At 38.6% G+C, this 19,063-nt stretch overlaps 1 protein-coding gene across 1 annotated transcript; it reads right to left on the minus strand.

The window, feature by feature from the left end:
- Positions 1–2,720: 2,720 nt before the first annotated feature.
- On the minus strand, positions 2,721–17,797 carry GET4 (guided entry of tail-anchored proteins factor 4). Its single transcript, XM_067550898.1, has 9 exons — positions 17,495–17,797; positions 12,029–12,107; positions 11,315–11,396; positions 10,168–10,317; positions 8,483–8,621; positions 6,321–6,461; positions 6,163–6,238; positions 5,789–5,861; positions 2,721–4,092 (listed from the first exon to the last, which is right to left on the minus strand). The coding sequence occupies exons 1-9, from the start codon at positions 17,659–17,661 to the stop codon at positions 4,007–4,009; spliced, it is 993 nt and encodes a 330-aa protein (XP_067406999.1). The 5' UTR covers positions 17,662–17,797; the 3' UTR covers positions 2,721–4,006.
- Positions 17,798–19,063: the final 1,266 nt, after the last annotated feature.

Below are 19,063 nucleotides of genomic sequence, written 5' to 3' on the forward strand. Positions count from 1 at the left end.
AGTGTGTTCCCAGAGCCAAATACCTCAAGTCATAGAACCGTAGCACTGGAAGGGACCTCGAGAGGTCTTCTAGTCCAGTCCCCTGCGTTCAAGGCAGGAGTAAGTATTATCTAGACCATCCCTGACAGGCGTTTGTCTAACCTGCTCTTAAAAATCTCCAATGATGGAGATTCCACAACCTTCTTAGGCAATTTATTCCAATGCTTAACTAACCTGACAGTTGGGAATTTTTTCCTAATGTCCAATCTAAACCACCCTTGCTGCAATTTAAGCCCATTGCTTCTTGTCCTATCCTCAGTGGTTAGAGAGACCAATTTTTCCCCTCATCCTTTTAGCAACCTTTTATGTACTTGAAAATTGTTTCATGCCCTCAGTCTTCTCTTCTCCAAACTAAACAAACCTAGTTTTTTCAATCTTACCTCATAGGTCATGTTTTCTAGACCTTTAATTATTTTTATGGCTCTTCTCTGGATTTTCTCTCTCCTGAAATGTGGCACCCAGAACTGGACACAATATTCCAGTTGAGGCCTAATCAGTAGATTGGAAGAATTATCTTGCTTACAACACTCCTGCTAATACATCTCAGAATGTTTGGGTTTTTTTGCAACAATGTTACACTGTTGACTCATATTTAGTTAGTGATCCACTATGACTACAGATAAGATCCTGTCACAGACATAGGAGTGCACACAGGGTGTGTCAGGCATGCCCAAGCACACCCTAATGCAGGGCTTGGGAAACCCGCCAAAAATAAGGACGCCGGAAGCTTTTCTGGCGGCAGGGAATGACGTGGCAGATGACACGAGCTGCCGCGAAAAGTAAGGACACCGACAGTTTTTGCAGCAGCGGGAACGATCTTGCTCCCGACGTGAGCTGCCACCCAAAACAAGGACACCGGTAAGGACGAAAAAAAGGACGCAGGTAAAATTCAGTAATGTGTGCACACCCTAATGATCTGGGCTGCACACACCTATGGTCACAGATATTTTTAGTAAAAGTCAGGGACAGGTCACGGGCAATAAATGAAAATTCACAGAAACCGCAACCTACTGAAAATACCCTTGGGGAGGGGGAAACAGAGCTGTTAGGGCATGCAGCTGCTCCAGTGGGCTGGCCCCGGGTCAGCTGTTCGGCAGCCTAGGGCTGGCCCACCAATCGGCTGCTCTGTGGCTAACAACTGCTCTAGAAGTTAGGGAGGTCCTGAAAAGTCATAGAATCCATGACCTCCGTGATCAAATCGTATTCTTAACTATGATCCCCAGATCCCTTTTCACAGTATTCCTTCCTAGGCAGTCATTTCCTATTTTGTGTGTGTGCAACTGATTGTTTCTTCCTACGTGGAGTACTTTGCATTTGTCCTTATTGAATTTTATTCCATTTCCTCCAGATCATATTGAATTTTAATCCTATCCTCCAAAGCACTTGCAACCCCTCCCAGCTTGGTACTGTCCACAAACTTTATATAAGTGTACTCTCGATGCCATTATCTAAAGCACTGATGAAGATATTGAAAAGAACCAGACTCAGAACTGATCCCTTCAGGACCCCACCTGATATGCCCTTCTAGCTTGACTGGGAGCCACTGATGATTACTCTCTGGGAACAGTTTTCCAACCAGTTATGCACCCACCTTATAGTAGGTCTATCTAGTTTGTTTTTCCCTAGTTAATGAGAGGATCATGCAAGACAGTATCAAAAGCCTTCCTAAAGTCAAGATATACCACCTCTATTGCTTACCCTCTATCCCAAAGGCTTGTTACCATGGAAAAGAATGCTATTAGGTTGGTTTGACATTATTCGTTCTTGACAATCCATGCTGACTGTTACTTATATTATCTTTTAGGTGTTTGCAAATTGATTGCTTAATTAGTTATTCCATTAGCTTTCTGAGTTCTGAAGTTAAACTGACTGGTCCTTAGTCCCCTTTCTATAGACCGGCATTATATTTGCCTTTGCCAGTTCTCTGGAATTTCCCCCATCTTCCATGACTTTTTGAAGAAAATCACTAATGGCTGAGATATCTCCTCATTCAGTTCCTTGAGTATTCTAGGATGTATTTCATCTGGCCCTGGTGACTTGAAGACATCAAACTAACTTATTCTTTCCCTATTTTATCCTCTGATCCTACCTCATGGGCTGCATCTTTGAGCCAGCAAAAACTGGCACCTGAGAATATGGGTCTGAAGCATTTTTTCCCAGGCTAGCAAGAATGCTTCTGTGAGGGAGTCATGTTATCACATACGGTGTACTGTGAATCTTCTCCTGATCCACACTGTTCAGAGAAACACATTTAAACTTCCAGCAAAAAAAAAAAAAAAAAAAAAGAAGAAGGATTAAGCAAACAGAAGGCAAATTGCCATCAAAGACCACTAAACAGGCAGGGTTTGCTTCCCATTACATCAACTCTCATCACGGCAGGAGGGAAAAAATGGTGAGAAAAGGCAGAGCTCAGCAGCTGGAAACCATAAATATAAAAGCGTCCTATAGATTGCTCAATTCAGTATGAGGAGCTGTCGGTCTGTAGTTGTAGCAATCATAATCCAGAACTAGTTTTAACTAAGAGCTTTTGATTTCTGGAAGTATAAGGCAAGTCAGAACTGCAGAAGTTATCCACCGCTTAAGATGAGAATTGCATAATCAATGGTTATGTCGGGGGGAAAATGCCTTAAAAATATGAGACCTCCATTTGTGAAACTGTCAAAAAGCAACAGTGCTGCAGATCCCAGTATAAAGTATTTATTTAATACTCAACAATTAACACAGTCTTCCTTTAAATTTTTTAACAGTAAATAAAAATGTATTATTCCCCCCATGCATGATCGCTGTGTTTTAATCTAAGCCTTTTATTTTAAATGTGAAAAAATAAAGTGTTTCCCCCATTTCATCTTTTAATCAGACAGCTATCACGTGGTGCACTGCATTAAAAGGAGACAAGATGTAGAATTATTATGCCTAATGCACAGTTTGTGGTTATTATTGTTATTTTCTTACATAAAGTGTTAAATGAATCAATCACCCAATAAAAATAAATATTGTATCATAAAGAACTGATAGTTTTGCAGTTTCCCTTTTCTTTAAATAGAATTGTTTCAAATATTTCCATGTGCTGTTTATAGCAAAAAAAAAATGTAGTGGTTTTGTTTGGTTACAAAAACAAAACTTCAAACTGTCACCTTTACACACACTACTACAGACCTAAACCTAAAAGACTCCATTCTAAAAGAATAAAAACATGTGTTGGAGGAGGTTTTTTATAGCTGCTGAATATCTATGTATAAAAAAAAAACCAAGGCTAAGAGATTCTGGTCTACTTAGCAACCAATCTACATTCAAATGATCCATTCTTATCAGAGGATAGGTGAGCAACTACTTATAAAAGAACATCTGTTTAAGATTGGTATAAGCTGGAGACTGATTTTAGATACACAGAATTGTTCTTGATTGTGCAAATTTTACTAATTGCTGTGACAGGAGTGAATTTCAGTGATGTGGGGGGGAGGTATTGAAGTTTCTTGGATGTGCACCTTTAATTACACCCTCTTTGTGTTGTCTTGAAATGCTTTTGGCACTGGGTTCAGAGATAAGCTATGCAACTATTTACCCTGCCTTTCAAGATATTCCTTTGTGACAGCAAAGATCAAGCATTTTTCATAATAAACTAAAAAAAACCGGTTTAAAAATGTAAAGCAACAAACTAATGTTTATGCTTTATTTTGTATTATTGTGAAAAAGGGAATACTGCATTTGAAACTGTAGAAGACTATATATCTTAATCAAAGCCACCAGCCAGCATATTGGAAGTCTGATAGTCACTCCAATCAATTCTTTTGGCTATCTTTTTTTACATAAATAATATAGACCAAACATCATAAACATTTCAGCAACCTTCTTTAACAGAACAGAGGAGCCCTTTTAGTTTTTGAGAAACAATTGAGGACTCAAATTCTGAAATTGTCTTTTGAGTTATCAAATTGCCAGATTCATGCAGCTCCTAATGAAAAAAAATTCAATCAAGTTCAATAGGACTGCTATCTTCTTGACCATCTTCTGCATCATCTTCCCCAGCTCCCATCAGACTGTTTAAAAGATTTCCTATAATTAAATAAAGGATAGTTAAATCATCATTTTGGAAAACTGGAGGAGTCAACTTTTATTTTGAAGTTTGTTACTGTAATGGAGTGGATAATTAAACATATAAATATAGAAACCAGAAGGTATTTCTCAAATTACAGCAGTTTCACAGTAGGGCACATTGCAGGCCCAATCTATGTTTCATATGCACCTTTAAATTATTCAGATATTTACCGATATATTGAAAATTTAATTTCAGGATTAATAATTCTTTAAAAACAAGGCCTATTTTTTAAAAACCGTACATGAAAAACATTTTATCATTGATAAAAAGTGACTACATAAAACCACAGTAATCATCCCAAAGACTGCATGTCACAGCAAGCTAAAGCAATTTAAAATCTAAGGAGCTACAACGGACTAGAAAACTAGAGAGCTGTAGTTGAATCCAAACACAGTTGTATAAAAAGACTGAGCATCTGAGTCTCCACTTACAAACAAAACAATCAATATATTTTAAATAAACAACCACATCAGCAGTGAGTTATTTATATTAATTTTGAAGGCTACTTTTTCAAGTTAAAGACTGACTAAATATGGAGAGAATTCTAACTTCAGTAGGATTTGAGGACAGTCAGCACTTTAATGACCAGGCCCTACAAAGAAGTATCTGGGAAATTAAAAGTTTTTAGATATATCAGACTGATTGATTGTTGACATGCTTTTCAGGTTCCAGCTTTTACTGAAGTTGCCTCCGTTATCCTTGGAAAAGTTACTGAAAGCATTGAACGGCAAAACAGATGTACATTGTAACATCTGCTTTGACTATAGATATGAGTCTTGGGAAACAAAATTGTGGTTTATAATATAGCGTTCACATGTCCTCGATCTCACTCACACTGAGATTCAAACTTCTTAAAAGGTTATTTACATACTGGATCAATGACAATAGTGATATTTTCTATTAAACTTTAGGTACCAGATAAAGGAACTAAACAGGTATTTATGATAAGCCAAAGAAGTTTCTGAGGAAGAACTTAGTTCTTTAACGGAAAATATTGTAGACAATGTTTTTTTGGTTTTTTTTTTAAATAAAATGTGGCTCAATATGTTCTTTCCTGATTTAAAAAAAAACCCATGATTAGCAATCAGTAACTGTTTTGATTTCTTTTTCTAATAAGGTTTTTGTAGGAAAAACTGTATTAAAACTGATTCCTTATGCAGAAATAAACATTTACTACACAAACACTATTTACTTTGAAAAATATTAGACTTTTCTCTAAAGTCCCAGTTCTGCAAATACTTCAATACATATCAACTGTAAGAAATAAATAATCCCAGTGAAATTAATGGGAATAATCACATGCTTCAAATTAAGCAAATGCATAAATTGCAGCAGTAGGGCTTTCTTTGTAATTTACTATTTAAGCTAAAATTTAATATTTATAGGGATATTACACCGTTTCTTTCCTTTTTTAACCTGAGGTGAAGATTTTACAAACTTCATATCCATGTATTTTACAAGTGTAATTGATTCATTTTATATTTACTAATTTTATCTATGGTTTACTTGCGTCATAAAGACAATGCGTGCATACACTGAAATTAATTTAACAAATTAGGCCAAATACAATGGGTGAGTAATATTCCATAAATTGCTACTCTTTCCACTAAGATTAGACATTATATCCATATACATTTCATTGTTATAAATTACCTAATAATCCTCCGTAGGATGATGTTTGCTTGGGTGGAACTCCAAAGAACAGCTGTCCTATTCTATCTAGGTACTGAAATGATGCAAAAAAAAAAACAAAAACGGATAAACTTACATAAACAATTAAGAAAAGTCAAACCCTATAATTTCCTAGCAACACAACTTCTCTCTCCAATTTGTAAAGAAACAAATATTTCTGAAAAAAATAATTAAGATAATGTGCTTCCGTAACTATCAATCCCATTTGAAAACTCCCCAACAAAGGAGTCATCTGTTCTATTCTTTTAGGCTTCACAACATAGTAGGTTATGTTGAAAAGGCATTATTTAACAAATTCTACTTGGCTACGTTACAATTAACTACTGATAACTCACCTCATTATACATAGGATCTCTTTTCAGTGAAGGCTGATACTGTTCACACAATACTGTAAATACTGTTAGTTTTCCTCTAGAAAGGAAATGAAGCACAAAATGTAATCTTAGCACAAAATGAAAAAGTTAATTGAAAACGAAGTAATAAGAAATTTTACCCATCAACAGCCAGTAAGAGAAACCAGATGAAATTTAGCAATGGTTGTACAAATGGAGGCCCTTTTTCTATTGAAGGATGTTTCTGTGTATATGTCGTAAAAACCACTGATGCACTGGTCTTATTTTTTAAGCAGAGAAATCTGAAAGAGGAAGTAGTAAAATAGATGTTAAAAATAGCATTTGGAAGTTCTCAAGAATTTCTTTTAAACTAAAAAAAAAAAAAAAGTCTGATGTTCAGTCTGATCTACAATGATTTTACCTAAATAAGATACGTTGGGCTCAATAGATTTAATTAATAACAGAAGCTCCATTAACTGAAAATGAAGAGCTCTAGGAACTGCTTAAAATCAGTCAAGAAGAAAATTGTTAAACTACTTTAAAGAGCACCAGAAGCATTTGCAAATTGACACGAGTCATACTATTAGCTTAGATCTTAATAGTTAATGAGAAAGTTAATCTAAAGAAAGGCATGATTCTATCCAACTTTATTCAACCTCTGGCAGAAGCACATGAAAAATGATAATGGGTGCTACTTTTTATGCACAATTCAGGTCAACTGGAGATGTCCTTTGCTGTGGCCAAAAGTTTATCCTGTGGAAGTAAATTTTAATTTCAGTGGATATCTCATTTTTCCTGATATCCAAAATATCCACCCCCTCTTTGGGTGTGCATCTGTTAGCCTTGAATGACAAAACAAAATTCCCTTTTACTCTTCCTACTCATTCATTGCTAGTACATTGAACAAATTCTGTCCATACTGAGTCTAAATGCAAGTCCTATCTTAAATAAATACAATCAGATTCTCAAACAGAATTTGTCACTAGTTAATGAACTGATTGGATGACCAAGATCATCTGATTCTTGAGTCATGCCACGTTATTACTGAAAGCTGCTCAGAAGCAAGTGTTGGGATTTCATTTTCAGTTCTTTACCTGCCTCTATACTTGAACTATTAGACATTGTTTTTATTTTATTATTGTTCACTGCTGACCAAGAATTTACATCATATAATCCTATGCAGAGGATTATAGCTTGTGGTAAATCCACATATGTTGTAAAATTTATTCTAGGTATAGATCTAGGTCAGTAAAAGATTTAGTTGCATAAATGCTGCTTGGCATAATACACCTTTATAAATGCTTTACAGCATATGTAATTGCTCCACCTGTACTGGAAACCCATAACTGCTCCAGCTTATAGGTTGGAGAATGTTACAGAAAAAGCAGAAAGACTACATTTGAGCAGTGCTTTAGCATGCCAAAAGCAACTATTGTTCCAACCTGTCCAACCTGCCACATAAGATTACAATAAATAAGTTAGAGGTGATAGATGAAAGGGAAGCCATTTTCGCTTGCAGTCAGAGTCAGGCTGCCTGGGAACGGCTCATCTTCAGACTGTGTTAGTTAAAACAAAGTTAAAATTGACACAGTTAAATAGGATTTACCAACCTTGACATATCAGTCTGCAAACCTGTGTAATTACTTATATTCCTCCACCCCCATAAATCAAATGCTTTAATGATCTTCAGAAACTGCCAGTAATTCCACTCATTGAAATACCCTACAACTGCCATTGAATGTGCTTGATGGAACAAAAGTAATAGTTCTTAGATGGCAAGCTCTGGGGTAGGGACCATGTCAGCCTTTGTGTTTGCACACAGCCCAGTACAATGAGCTGGGCCTCTGAGTTCATATCACATGATTAATAATGGCAAGGACATATTTAAATGTCAGGCTTTCAGGGGGTATTATGAGAAGAAGAAAGGGATCTTACAAATACATTAGAGCCCTTATGTTAAAAATGAAATCCCTTAATAGGGGAACTTTTACTTTAAGGATGATGCAACTCTCAGATTCACATGGATTGGTTTAGCTCTCCCAATAATTAGTGTGATTTCACACCTTCAATGTCACTCAATTCCTCCCCCACCACAAATTGTGAGAACGAATCACATATAATCTTTGAATCAATATACGTTTTTCCATCTCACAACTACACAAAAGGCTATGAAACTTTATTCACTTGCACAATTTCTTTTGGAGAGATATGTTTAACCCACAGTTACCCTAGTTAACTTAAGGCCAGACTTCAGAATGCAAGTAGTTTAACCAACACGTTGCAAAACAAACACTTTTATAACAAATACATGTCAAACACCTACTGTAAGACTGCCTGAGCTACAAACATGTCCACCTCGCAGCGATATCCCCTGGATGATGAATATTCTACTAGCATATTAGCACATCCTTCGCCATCTGTGGAGTGCAAGAAGTGATACCGAGATTCACAATAGTTTTGCTCTACAGAAGAAAGACAAAAAGAAAACAGCTATTAAGAAATCAGTTTGTTATGCTTAATTCAAGAACATTGGCTAAGTTTGTTCCTTTTCTAAACAGATGTGTCATGGCGGCTGTTATATAAACATGGGTATATACAACAAATGCAAGGAAATGGCCATTTTTCTTTGCAAATAAATCCTAAATACATTTTGAAGTAGTAATATTTAAAAACCTGTTTTTATTGAGACACAGTTTCTCCTGTTTAATAGGTCTTACTCCTCAAATACACTAAATTAGTATCTTAACCATAAGCATACTAGAATCTTTAACGTGTTATACCAATAGTGAGACAAGGAATTCCACCTTAAACACAAATACCATTACCGTGAAGTATGTGGAGAGGAGGTTTCTCCTAATTTTACTCTGACCCACTATAACTTATTTCTATACTGTAGCAAAAAGTTAATGGGAAATAAAAAGATTTATCAGAACTTCATTTGAGGCAAAGTGTACTCTAGCCAATAGCCGTGCTAAATCAAAGCCATGATATTAATTATATTCCAAACCCAAAAGTCCCATTTTAATAATCCAACCTTCTTCAAATTAAAGTCTCAAAAGATATGATCTAAGAGAACACATACTATCCATCCATAAATGAAAGGGTAAGTCATCTGCTCTAGACGGAGGATGCTCAATTTTAAGTACATGCTGTTATCTTTGCCAATCATGTCCACACTCCTGCTGGTGGAGAAATCAACACTAATGCTTCAGAAATATTCTCACTCAGTAGTTGACAACAGCGATACCCATCAAATGCCAACCAATAACTCTACAATTACATCACTGAGAAACAGCATGGCACATCAAACAAAGGCAGTCTGAACTTTTGACCAAGGAGTAAAGTTTACTATTTTTGACTAACATCCTCACTCCAGAGCTGCAGAAAAGCAGGTCTGATTGTTTGTTTTGTTAGAAAGGTCACTTTGTATACTGGTGTTGGTAGAAACCTATGAGAGGTCAGAGAAAGTGACTGTTTGTTCAATTATTCTCAAACTAATGTTTGTACTGTACATAACACCTTAAATATTTACACATCAGCTATGACTGAAATAAAGTTTTATGTACCTCTGTTTTATCACAATATTTTACATTTGGTTTCACGCACAATAAATCCAAGAAGAGGGGTCTGAAATTGGTTATGTTAAATAAGTCTGATGCTCAGAGCTCAATTTCATGTAGATACGAAGTCAAAAACCTGAACACCACTGGGAAGTGTTGTCATGTGCTGAAACTGTCTAGGATTTAAAAAAAATAAAGCAGACACAAATATATTCTAATCTGAGTTGTTTTAACCTCTTGAGACCAGACTGGGTTTACTACAGCACTAGGTAGAAAGCCTCCCTCTGTGCTCTGCTCTGCAATAGATTTGTCAAACAAAATTTTAACTTACACTGTAAAAAAAGAACAAATTTATCATTAATTTTCCACTTAATTTATTGATATAGTTATCTTAAAATTTTTCAGGAATCTCAGTGTTATAAAAATGATCAAAATCAATTGTTCCTACCTTTCCACAACGTGAGGGCTAATAACTGATGTAATTTCGGATGACCGAGCTTCCCTGATCCACCACTGGACCATTTCAGTGCTCTGGACACAAAAGCTACTCTTTCAGGAGAATTTGAATCCATCAAACTAAACACTTTAGCCAAGTTGTCTAGAAGCAATACAAATATGCAATTAACATTATCAGAAATAACACGAAGTTTCTGCTGTTATCAATAAATCTTTGTAAAAACATCTTGAAAGATTAGTTGTTCTTCTCAAATGTGTGACTTTGAACCATTTACTTCCCTGTGTACAAGTCAATCTTAGATCTGTAACTCAGTAACGTCCAATTGACCTCTCCGCTGCAGTGCCAGAGCCATGTTGTGCCTAGTAACTGGCACTAGGTAGGAACAGCTTCCCATGTCCCATGGCTTAGGATAGATGTTCTACTGCTGTTAGGGAGTTCCAGTGAGGAGACAAGGCTTCAGTTAAGAAGGTGCCCACCAGTCATAAGATGTGTCAAAGATGGGAGCCTGGGCTGTCAGAGGACCGTAGAGTAAAAGGCCAGACTGGATCAAGGGTAACAAAGTGCATTCCCTGCCCATTTTCCAGTTGGTCCACAGGCCCCTAGAACAGCAATTGATGTGGAAGGGACTCTTCATGTGATTTCCAGCTGGGCAGCTCACAAGAAGCGCTTTATGAACTGCACGCTTACCAAATCAGACAATCCGACAAGCAAAGTTTCTTTGACAAAATGGCCGACCCACGGGCAATGCACACATCAGCACACTGACTGGATAGGATGCCGCTGTCCATCAAAGCGGCAGAGAGGTCAATTACTGTGCAGACAATACTTGTCGCTCCTGTGTTGGGGAGAGGACAATGCCAAAAATCATGCTCCACCTACAAAAGATAGTGATGTTTGCTCAAAGTATACCCATGTGCTTAGAGCCTCATGAATTACTGAGAATTCATTATTTTCCAGCAATTTTGTCTGTGTCTCACCTCTGGAACTAAATTAACCCCTTAGCATAACAGGAGCCCACAACTCATGGCACAATGAAAGGGATTAAAGTTTTAGGAGAACATTACAGATAACACACGTTTTTTTGAAGTACAAATACACATTAAACACCGCCAAACTACACACAATGAGATAATCTCACCTAGTAGTTCATCTGTTACTTTTGCATCCGATTTCTCTAAGGACTCTAAAACCAGCATGGACAGATCAGCAGCACTGTTTTGCTACAAAATGTGCACAAAAACAAGAACTCTATTATTAGTGATGAAGCTATCATTAGTTGCTAGAAAAAGAGCAAAAAAACCAACGTTAAGTATTTTGTGAAAAGCAGACCAATACATTTTCAGATGGCACAGGGACAATTAACCCTGGTCCAGTCTCACAAAAAGTAGTAGTAATTTAATAAATAAAATGAAAGCCTGCATGAAAATACAGCCCAACTGGCTTAGGGTGCAAATGCAGTGTGGACACATATGAACATCAAAGTCTCTCAAGTGAGGCAACTCACCTCTACAAAGAAAAGACACAGGACGCATGTGCACTATGAAAAGATTACACAGCAACATCCCACAATAAAGACTTGTCTACATGGGTTCAGGAAAGTTAAGATGAATTAACCGAATCCTTGAAAGAGGATTAAGTGAACTAACACCACCCAAGGGTATAATGTGCTTTAACTTGTGTAATGCGTCATTACCTTAGTTGATTTGTCTTAACTTTTCTGATTGTCCCAGTGTAGACAAGCCTTAAGACTGCTTATTAGTGCAAAACTTTTAGCACTAATAATTCACCATTCAACCCTGAAACAATTTGGAAGGGGGAGAGGGGAACCAAACAAAACAAAAAGATGTCTCACTTGGCTGTGACTGAAGAACAATAGTGCCCCTGAATACATTAGTTCTCTTGCTTCTACGTGTTTGCCTTGGGACATATACCTGCAAATAAAAACAAAGCAAAGCAAAAAATTCTTGAGACAAAGTATCTTTAAGCGACAGATTTGCATATATACAATATCACTTGAATCTGAAAGTAATTTAATACTACTTGAAGCACAAGGTGACACAAAGATATTTATTTTCAAGGAAGTAAGTATGTTAATGTTGAAAATCAATCTATAGGCAAGTGAAAACTACAATAAAGCCGGTTGTATGGAAAGCATATAGTATATGAATGGACCTTACTATAAATATTTTTTTTTTAAATTTCCCTTTCCTGGTCCTGGCCCTGGCCCAAAAGTTAATCCCAAAAGGAGAATTGATCAAAAGTTATAAGCATATGAAAACAAGGAGTCATAATGGAACTTTTGAACATCACATTATCACTTTTGCCCTAACAAAACCTTTAAATATAAAAATGAATATTCTTACTCTCTGGAAATAGTGGGACAGCACCCAAAAGTCTGATTATGTGAACAGTAAGTGAAGGTCTCCAGCATGTCCTATTACACCAATTAAATCGTGTAAGTTTTAAGTGCATTGAGTATAAACGCTATACAGCACTGCAACCTATGATTGAGACATAACAATACAAGCTTGCCTATCACTGATATCTCCACTCCACACACACTCAGTCTCTCTTCTCTCTCTCCTAGACTCCCTGACTACCACTTTTGGCTGCTGTACAAGGGGACACAAGCAGTGTAATAGTTCTTTGCAAAGTCAAATTAACTTAGTTTTAATAGTACCTCCAAAGGTGACAGCAATCAGGAAGTTACCACACAGTATTTCAAACATTCCGAGGAGTCACTTACACCCATTTACAAAGACAGCAAATACAGAAACTTCTGACTTCAAAACCCAATTGATCTACAATTCAGCTTCTAGTGTCCTTACTTAAAAATGAAGGTAAAATTCAAAGTGAGACCAAAAAACAACTCTTCTTTCCAAAACGGCCATCATGAAGCTATGTGATTATTACCACACTGCTGTAATTACAGTCTCCTGGACATAACATCCACCATTCTCTATGGCTAAAAGTCAAGGATAGTCTCAATTTTAAATTAAACATGCAGTATGTCATACGTATGTGGTAAAAGGAGACTTCTAGTTCCCAAACCTGTTCTGCCTCATGCTAGATCAGAACACTTGCCAACTCTGCAAATCACTATTCAAGACACTAAGGATATTAGCCATTGGTTTAACTAGTCTTGGGTGCTCAATAGAACCTTTCAGAGAAGATACCTTTCTGAATAAATCTCCCTGAATTCCCAGACTTTACTGATCTTTTATTTATCAGTCTGGCTGAAAGATCAGAAATCATACATATTTGTGCTAAGGTGGGTTTTTTTTAACTCTCTCAGTTAAATTTCTGAAGCTGACATCGTTAAATGTCAATATGTCTAGGATTTTAATATACTGTATGCTCCAGTGATTTTACACTTTTGTTTTACCATCATATGCCTTCCCAATTATTCTGGGTTTTGGTTTGTTTGTATGTTTTTGTTCATTTGTTTTTTTTAACTAAAAGATTAGCCATAATTGACTGTCTCTATAGAGACTTTTTGTGAACTTTACCATATAGCAGGGATTGGTTTACTAAACTAATCAATAGGTTTGTATGTGATGATTTTGTAACCCTAGCTATTTATATTTTGAATAATGGCTATGTTTGTAGCTTTTAAAAAATGATAAATAAACCAGAAGAAAAAAAGGGATTGCTATTTCTTAAACCTACTGTAACAATGTTCCCACTGGCCAGACAGGACAAAAATACCTGTTTCCAATAGGAATGTATCTGTCCCTCATCCTACAAGCAAACCTGCACTCAACACCACTTTCTGTTAAATGGGCTCTAGACTCATTAATACTGATAGTTCAGCAATACAAGGTTCTTTCTAAATTCCTTGCCCTTATTCCAATGCCTTTAGAGCATTGCCTTTCAAGGTCACTGGCTGGGGAGTAAGAGACCAAAAATCAGAAAAATACCTAGGACTAGGTGTAGAAATTATAATCACTGAAGTTTGTAGCAATTTTATTTAAAGCAGCATTTTACAATTCTATTTTAACTACCATTAAAGCATACAAGCATAAATGGAAGGTATTAGGAATTCCTGTGTCTGCCAAAAGCCCAATTAAATTTCTTCTTTTGAAGACAGAACACTAACAAAATAAGGCCATTTTAAAATGAAAATTGTTTAAAAAATAGTTGTGTTGACCAAAGTAATATACCACATTATGCTTATCAAGATATAAACAGTGCATGTTTGCACAGTAACAGAGTGGAATTCTATGTGCAGGTTTATTCAAATATGAAACTAGCGCATGAGAAAAGCTAAGACAAATTTAGCCTTCAAATCTTTCAAAAATAGAATTTCTCATTTCATGATACTGTATAGTCATTCTCCAGATCACGAATGAAGTTATTAAGAAAGCAACAGGGGAAACTAAGCATCACTGTATCTGGCATGTCAATTAATTAATTCAATTGATAATACTTTTGTTCCTTCGCTTTTATAAGATTCCCCATTGTTATAGATTACAGTGGAGGGGAGAGTGGGGAAATGTAGAAATGGATGGAAATATTTCTGTAAATGATACCTTGATGGCTTATTCAGATTAAACAAAGGGTGCATGAGCACTAATAAAATGTAAGCCAGTTTGACTATCACTCTGATGTTAAACCTGGAAGTCTGATTTGAAATTTCCAGTCAGAGACCTATAAGTGTTTGAACCAGTCAGCACCTACAATAATGAGACCCAAGTGTATACATTCATAGGAACATGGGAATTCCCATTCTGGATTAGACCCAAGTTTCATCTATCCTGTCTCCAATAGAGGCAAATATCAGTTGCTTCAGAGGAAGGTGTAAAAACCCTGAAGCAGAGAGAAATGGATAATTTGCCCACCCTCATTAGGTCTCATCCCAATCTCTATTAGAGAATGGTTTAAACCATAAAGTTTAGTATCTCTTGTAAAATGTATTAGCACTAACTATAACAACTCTGGATATTTTTGTTATCCCTGTGTGTTATTCCTTTTTGAATCTTGATAAATTCTTGGCCTCAATGACTTCCTGTGGCATGGTTCAGTCTAATTACGATTTGTTATGAAAAATTATTTCCTTTTTATTAGTTCTGAATTTACCATTTTTTTCATTTCACTGAGTGCCTCATTGTTCTTGTGTTTTCCTGATCTGCCCATTTTAAATTAATTCAATGGATTCAAACCAAAAAGCAAAAGCTATTGCATTTTAAATTACTATGAAAGAAAAAAGTGCTTGTTACAAGTTGTGTAAGAAAAACAATGTTATCTAAACTTTTCTGCAACAAAATTAAAGATTGACTTCTGCTGATGTAAACACTGTCAACAGAAGTATTTGGAGACGTATTGTTATCCTTAAACATCAGAGTACTATCTACTCTCTGTCACTCAGACTAATATTAAATGCAAAAGAATTTTTAATAATAAAAAGTCTTACACAGTAGATGACAATTCAGCAGCCACGTACTCAAACAAAAAAGTAATACAACGGTACAAGTACTGTACTATGAAGCAGACCTGTTATATTACCCGTTAACAGGCAAGCCACAAAATCTGGCTTTTTTTTTGTTTGTTTTTAATTTCCAACTTGACTAAACATGGTAAGAAATAAGTGTATTTTAAAGAGTCTTCAAATCAAGTTCTGTTTGATAATCCATCAACGACACTAGAATCAGGACATCTAAAAACTAGCATTACATCTGATCTGAGATTAAAGGCAGATCTACCAAGTGACCCATTTGGAGAGACAACCTTATTGTGGATTCATTTTAAGGCACATTTTAAATCATTTTACTCTTATGATGAAGGATTTTTCGGTGTATTTAATTAAACATTTGAAAAAGGTTTTTTATTTTGCTTTTTTAAATTCAAATTGTAATTTTACAACAGCTCTAAAAATCAGGGTTGAAGAAATTTGCACCCTGTACTTTTACATATGAATGACACTTTTAATGAAAAAGAAAACATTTTGGAGTAAAATACAGAGGAGTTTGCAGATGCTAAGGCCATAAACCTCGTCCTATGTTACCACCGGATACTAACTTTTTTACCCAGCATGCGGTTTACTGCAAAACTACTAATCCAGTCACATTAATAATATTAACACTCTGTACTACTATTCTATCTTCCATCTGGAGATCTCAAAATCCTTTAACAAATGTTAAGTCCTTCAGCAGCCTGTTTAAATATAGTTAACCTTTAAATAACTCTGACAAGAAACTGCTCCTCATAAACTCACATTCTTTAATCCTTCTTAAAATGTAACCTCATCCTTTTGTTTAAGTTTAAACTCCCCTGAAAGAAATGGAAGACACTGAAGTGGAAGGTGGATAATCTCTTAAGAGAAAAGATGCTACCTTTTGATCATTACTTCTCTTTATGCTGCTGAAAGAGAGAGGAGATCCCCTACCAGCAGGACTGGCCTTAGAGTGCCAAGTTGCTGGAGCAGGTTGGCATAGCAATTGGGGAGATGGAGAGAAGAAATGAGTAAGGAATCTTTTTCTCCAGGCCTGCTTGCTCCATGAGCAGTGCCAAACAGCCAGAAAAGGAATAGAGAATGAAGCACAAACTGCCTGTGCTTTTTGGCCTAACTGTTGTTGAGCTCGCAAGCACGGGACTCTCTAGGAGTGCGTGATGACAGCCTATCAAAGCAGGGAGTACGAAAACGGGGGACCTTGAATAATGGCACCATTTACATGGGGGGAGGAGGGGCGCTCTGGACCAGGCCACACGATTTGCAGGTCTGTGTGTGTGTGTGTGTGTGTGGACCTTTCACACAAGGGCACATGCCGCAAGCGGGTGGTGGTGAGAGAAGAGCTGGGCAAGGCGCTGCCTCACTTCCCAGGCCCATCGCGTTGGGGTGGAGGGTGACCATGAACTACGAGACCCCGCCACACGGGGGGCGGCCCTAACACAGAGTAAGGAAGAAATCAGGGGGGGCCAGTCCCGAAATTTGCAAAGCCAGGGAGTCTCGGAGCAACACAGCGCCAGGCTCCACCCCATCATCATCTATGGGGCTTGGGACTCCCTTCCCCCCCTCCGGCTAAACCTCTCCCCCGCCAAGAGCCTCCTGAATCCCCCACCCCACCAGACTCCAGCTCCCCCACCTCCCGAGGGGGAAGGACGAACTGGGGCAGGGGGGAGGGGGGCAGGAGGAAAACCTACCCCTCCCCCTGCACTTCACGCTACTCTGCACGGCGAGCTACTCCCCCTCTCTAGCCCAATCAGCTGGCGAGTAGGCGAGACGGGCAGACCAAGCGCCCAATAGCCTGGGCGGGCCGCAGGGGTAGCAGGCTAGTGTGCGGTCGGAAGGCTCTGGAAGGGCTGCCCGGCCGGGCTGTACCTGAAGAAGAGGGTCCGGTACATCTGGTGCGCCTCGTAGTACTCGCCCTTCTCCACGCTGGTGCGGAGCTTCCCCTCCACCCGCTGCACCCCACCCCGGTTCCGGCCGCCGCCCTTCGAGGCCTCCTGCTCCGCCGCCGCTGCCGCCGCCATCATCGCCGCCGCCATTGCTGCGGGGAGGGGGCGGGCGGAGAGACACGGGCTCAGCAGCTTCGCAGCCGCCTGCTACACACAAACAATCCCTGCTGTGCAGCTCTGCTCGGCCCGGCTTCCGTTCCCTCAGCCCCGCCCACTCAGCAAGACGGCGGCCCGGGCAGGCCAGCGCCCGCAGCTTCGCGGCAGCAACGCCGCACCACCTGACCTGACTGGGAGCTGGGCGGGGGAGGAAAGGAGGTGGTGGGGGGAGGGGAGGTAATGGCCCTGAGGGGGAGCAGGCGTTGGGGAGGCTGGACAGGGCGCGTGGGCTGAAGCGGGAGAGGGGGGGATGGGTGAGTCACTGATCGTTTTGGTGAGGCAAGGGCTGAGCTCGCTGACCCAGCCCGAGGGAGGCTTCCTAGGCAGGTGGACCTGCCCCAGGCCACTTCTTTGGCTGCAGGCTGGCTGGAGCCCGGAGCACTGCTCTGCCTCACTGTTAATGTCAGCCGGGCTTTTACCTCACAAAGATGAGGAATACGGAGCCTGGTTTGACTGGGGGGGATCTCTTGAGCATCAGAGCCAGGTACGGTGAACTCGCCTTAGCAGAAGGCACAGAGTCATAGGGCGGGAAGGGACCAGGCTAGTCCCATCCCCTGCGCTCATGGCAGGATTAAGTATTATCTAGACCGTCCCTGACAGGTGTTTGTCTAACCTGCTCTTAAAAATCTCCCGTGATAGAGATTCCACAACTCCCCTAGGCAATTTATTCCAGTCACTAACCACCCTGACAGGCAGTTGTTCCTAATGTCCAAACTAAACCCACCTTGCTGCAGGTAAAGCCCATTGCTTCTTGTCCTGTCCTAAGTGGTTAAGAGCAACAATTTTTCTCACTCCTCCTTGTAACAACCTTCTATGTACTTGAAAGCTGTTATGTCCCCTCTCAGTCTGCTCTTCGCCAGGCTAAACCCAGTTCTTTCAGTCTTGCCTCACAGGTCTGGTTTTCTAGACCTTTAGTCATTTTTGTTACTCTTTCCTGGACTTTCTTCATTTTGTCCACATCTTTCCTGAAATGTGGCACTGAAAACTCGACACAATACTCCAGTTGAGGCCTAATCAGCATGGAGTAGAGCGGAAGAATTACTACTCATGTCTTACTTACAACACTCCTGCTAATACATCCCAGAATCATGTTCGCTTTTTTTGCAACAGCATTACACTGTTGACTCATATTTAGCTTGTGATCTATTATGACCCCAAGCTCACTTTCCACAGTACTCCTTCCTAGGCAGTCATTTCCCATTTTGTATGTGTGCAACTGATTGTTCCTTCCTAAGTGGAGTACTTGCATTTGTCTTTATTGAATTTCATCCTGTTTACCTCAGACCAATTCTCCAGTTTGTCCAGATCATTCTGAATTATAATCCTATTCTCCAAA

This window comes from Emydura macquarii, unplaced genomic scaffold (genome assembly GCF_026122565.2).
Source record: "Emydura macquarii macquarii isolate MOO-44397 ecotype Brisbane River unplaced genomic scaffold, CSIRO-AGI_Emac_v2 contig_1348, whole genome shotgun sequence".
NCBI lineage: Eukaryota > Metazoa > Chordata > Testudines > Chelidae > Emydura > Emydura macquarii.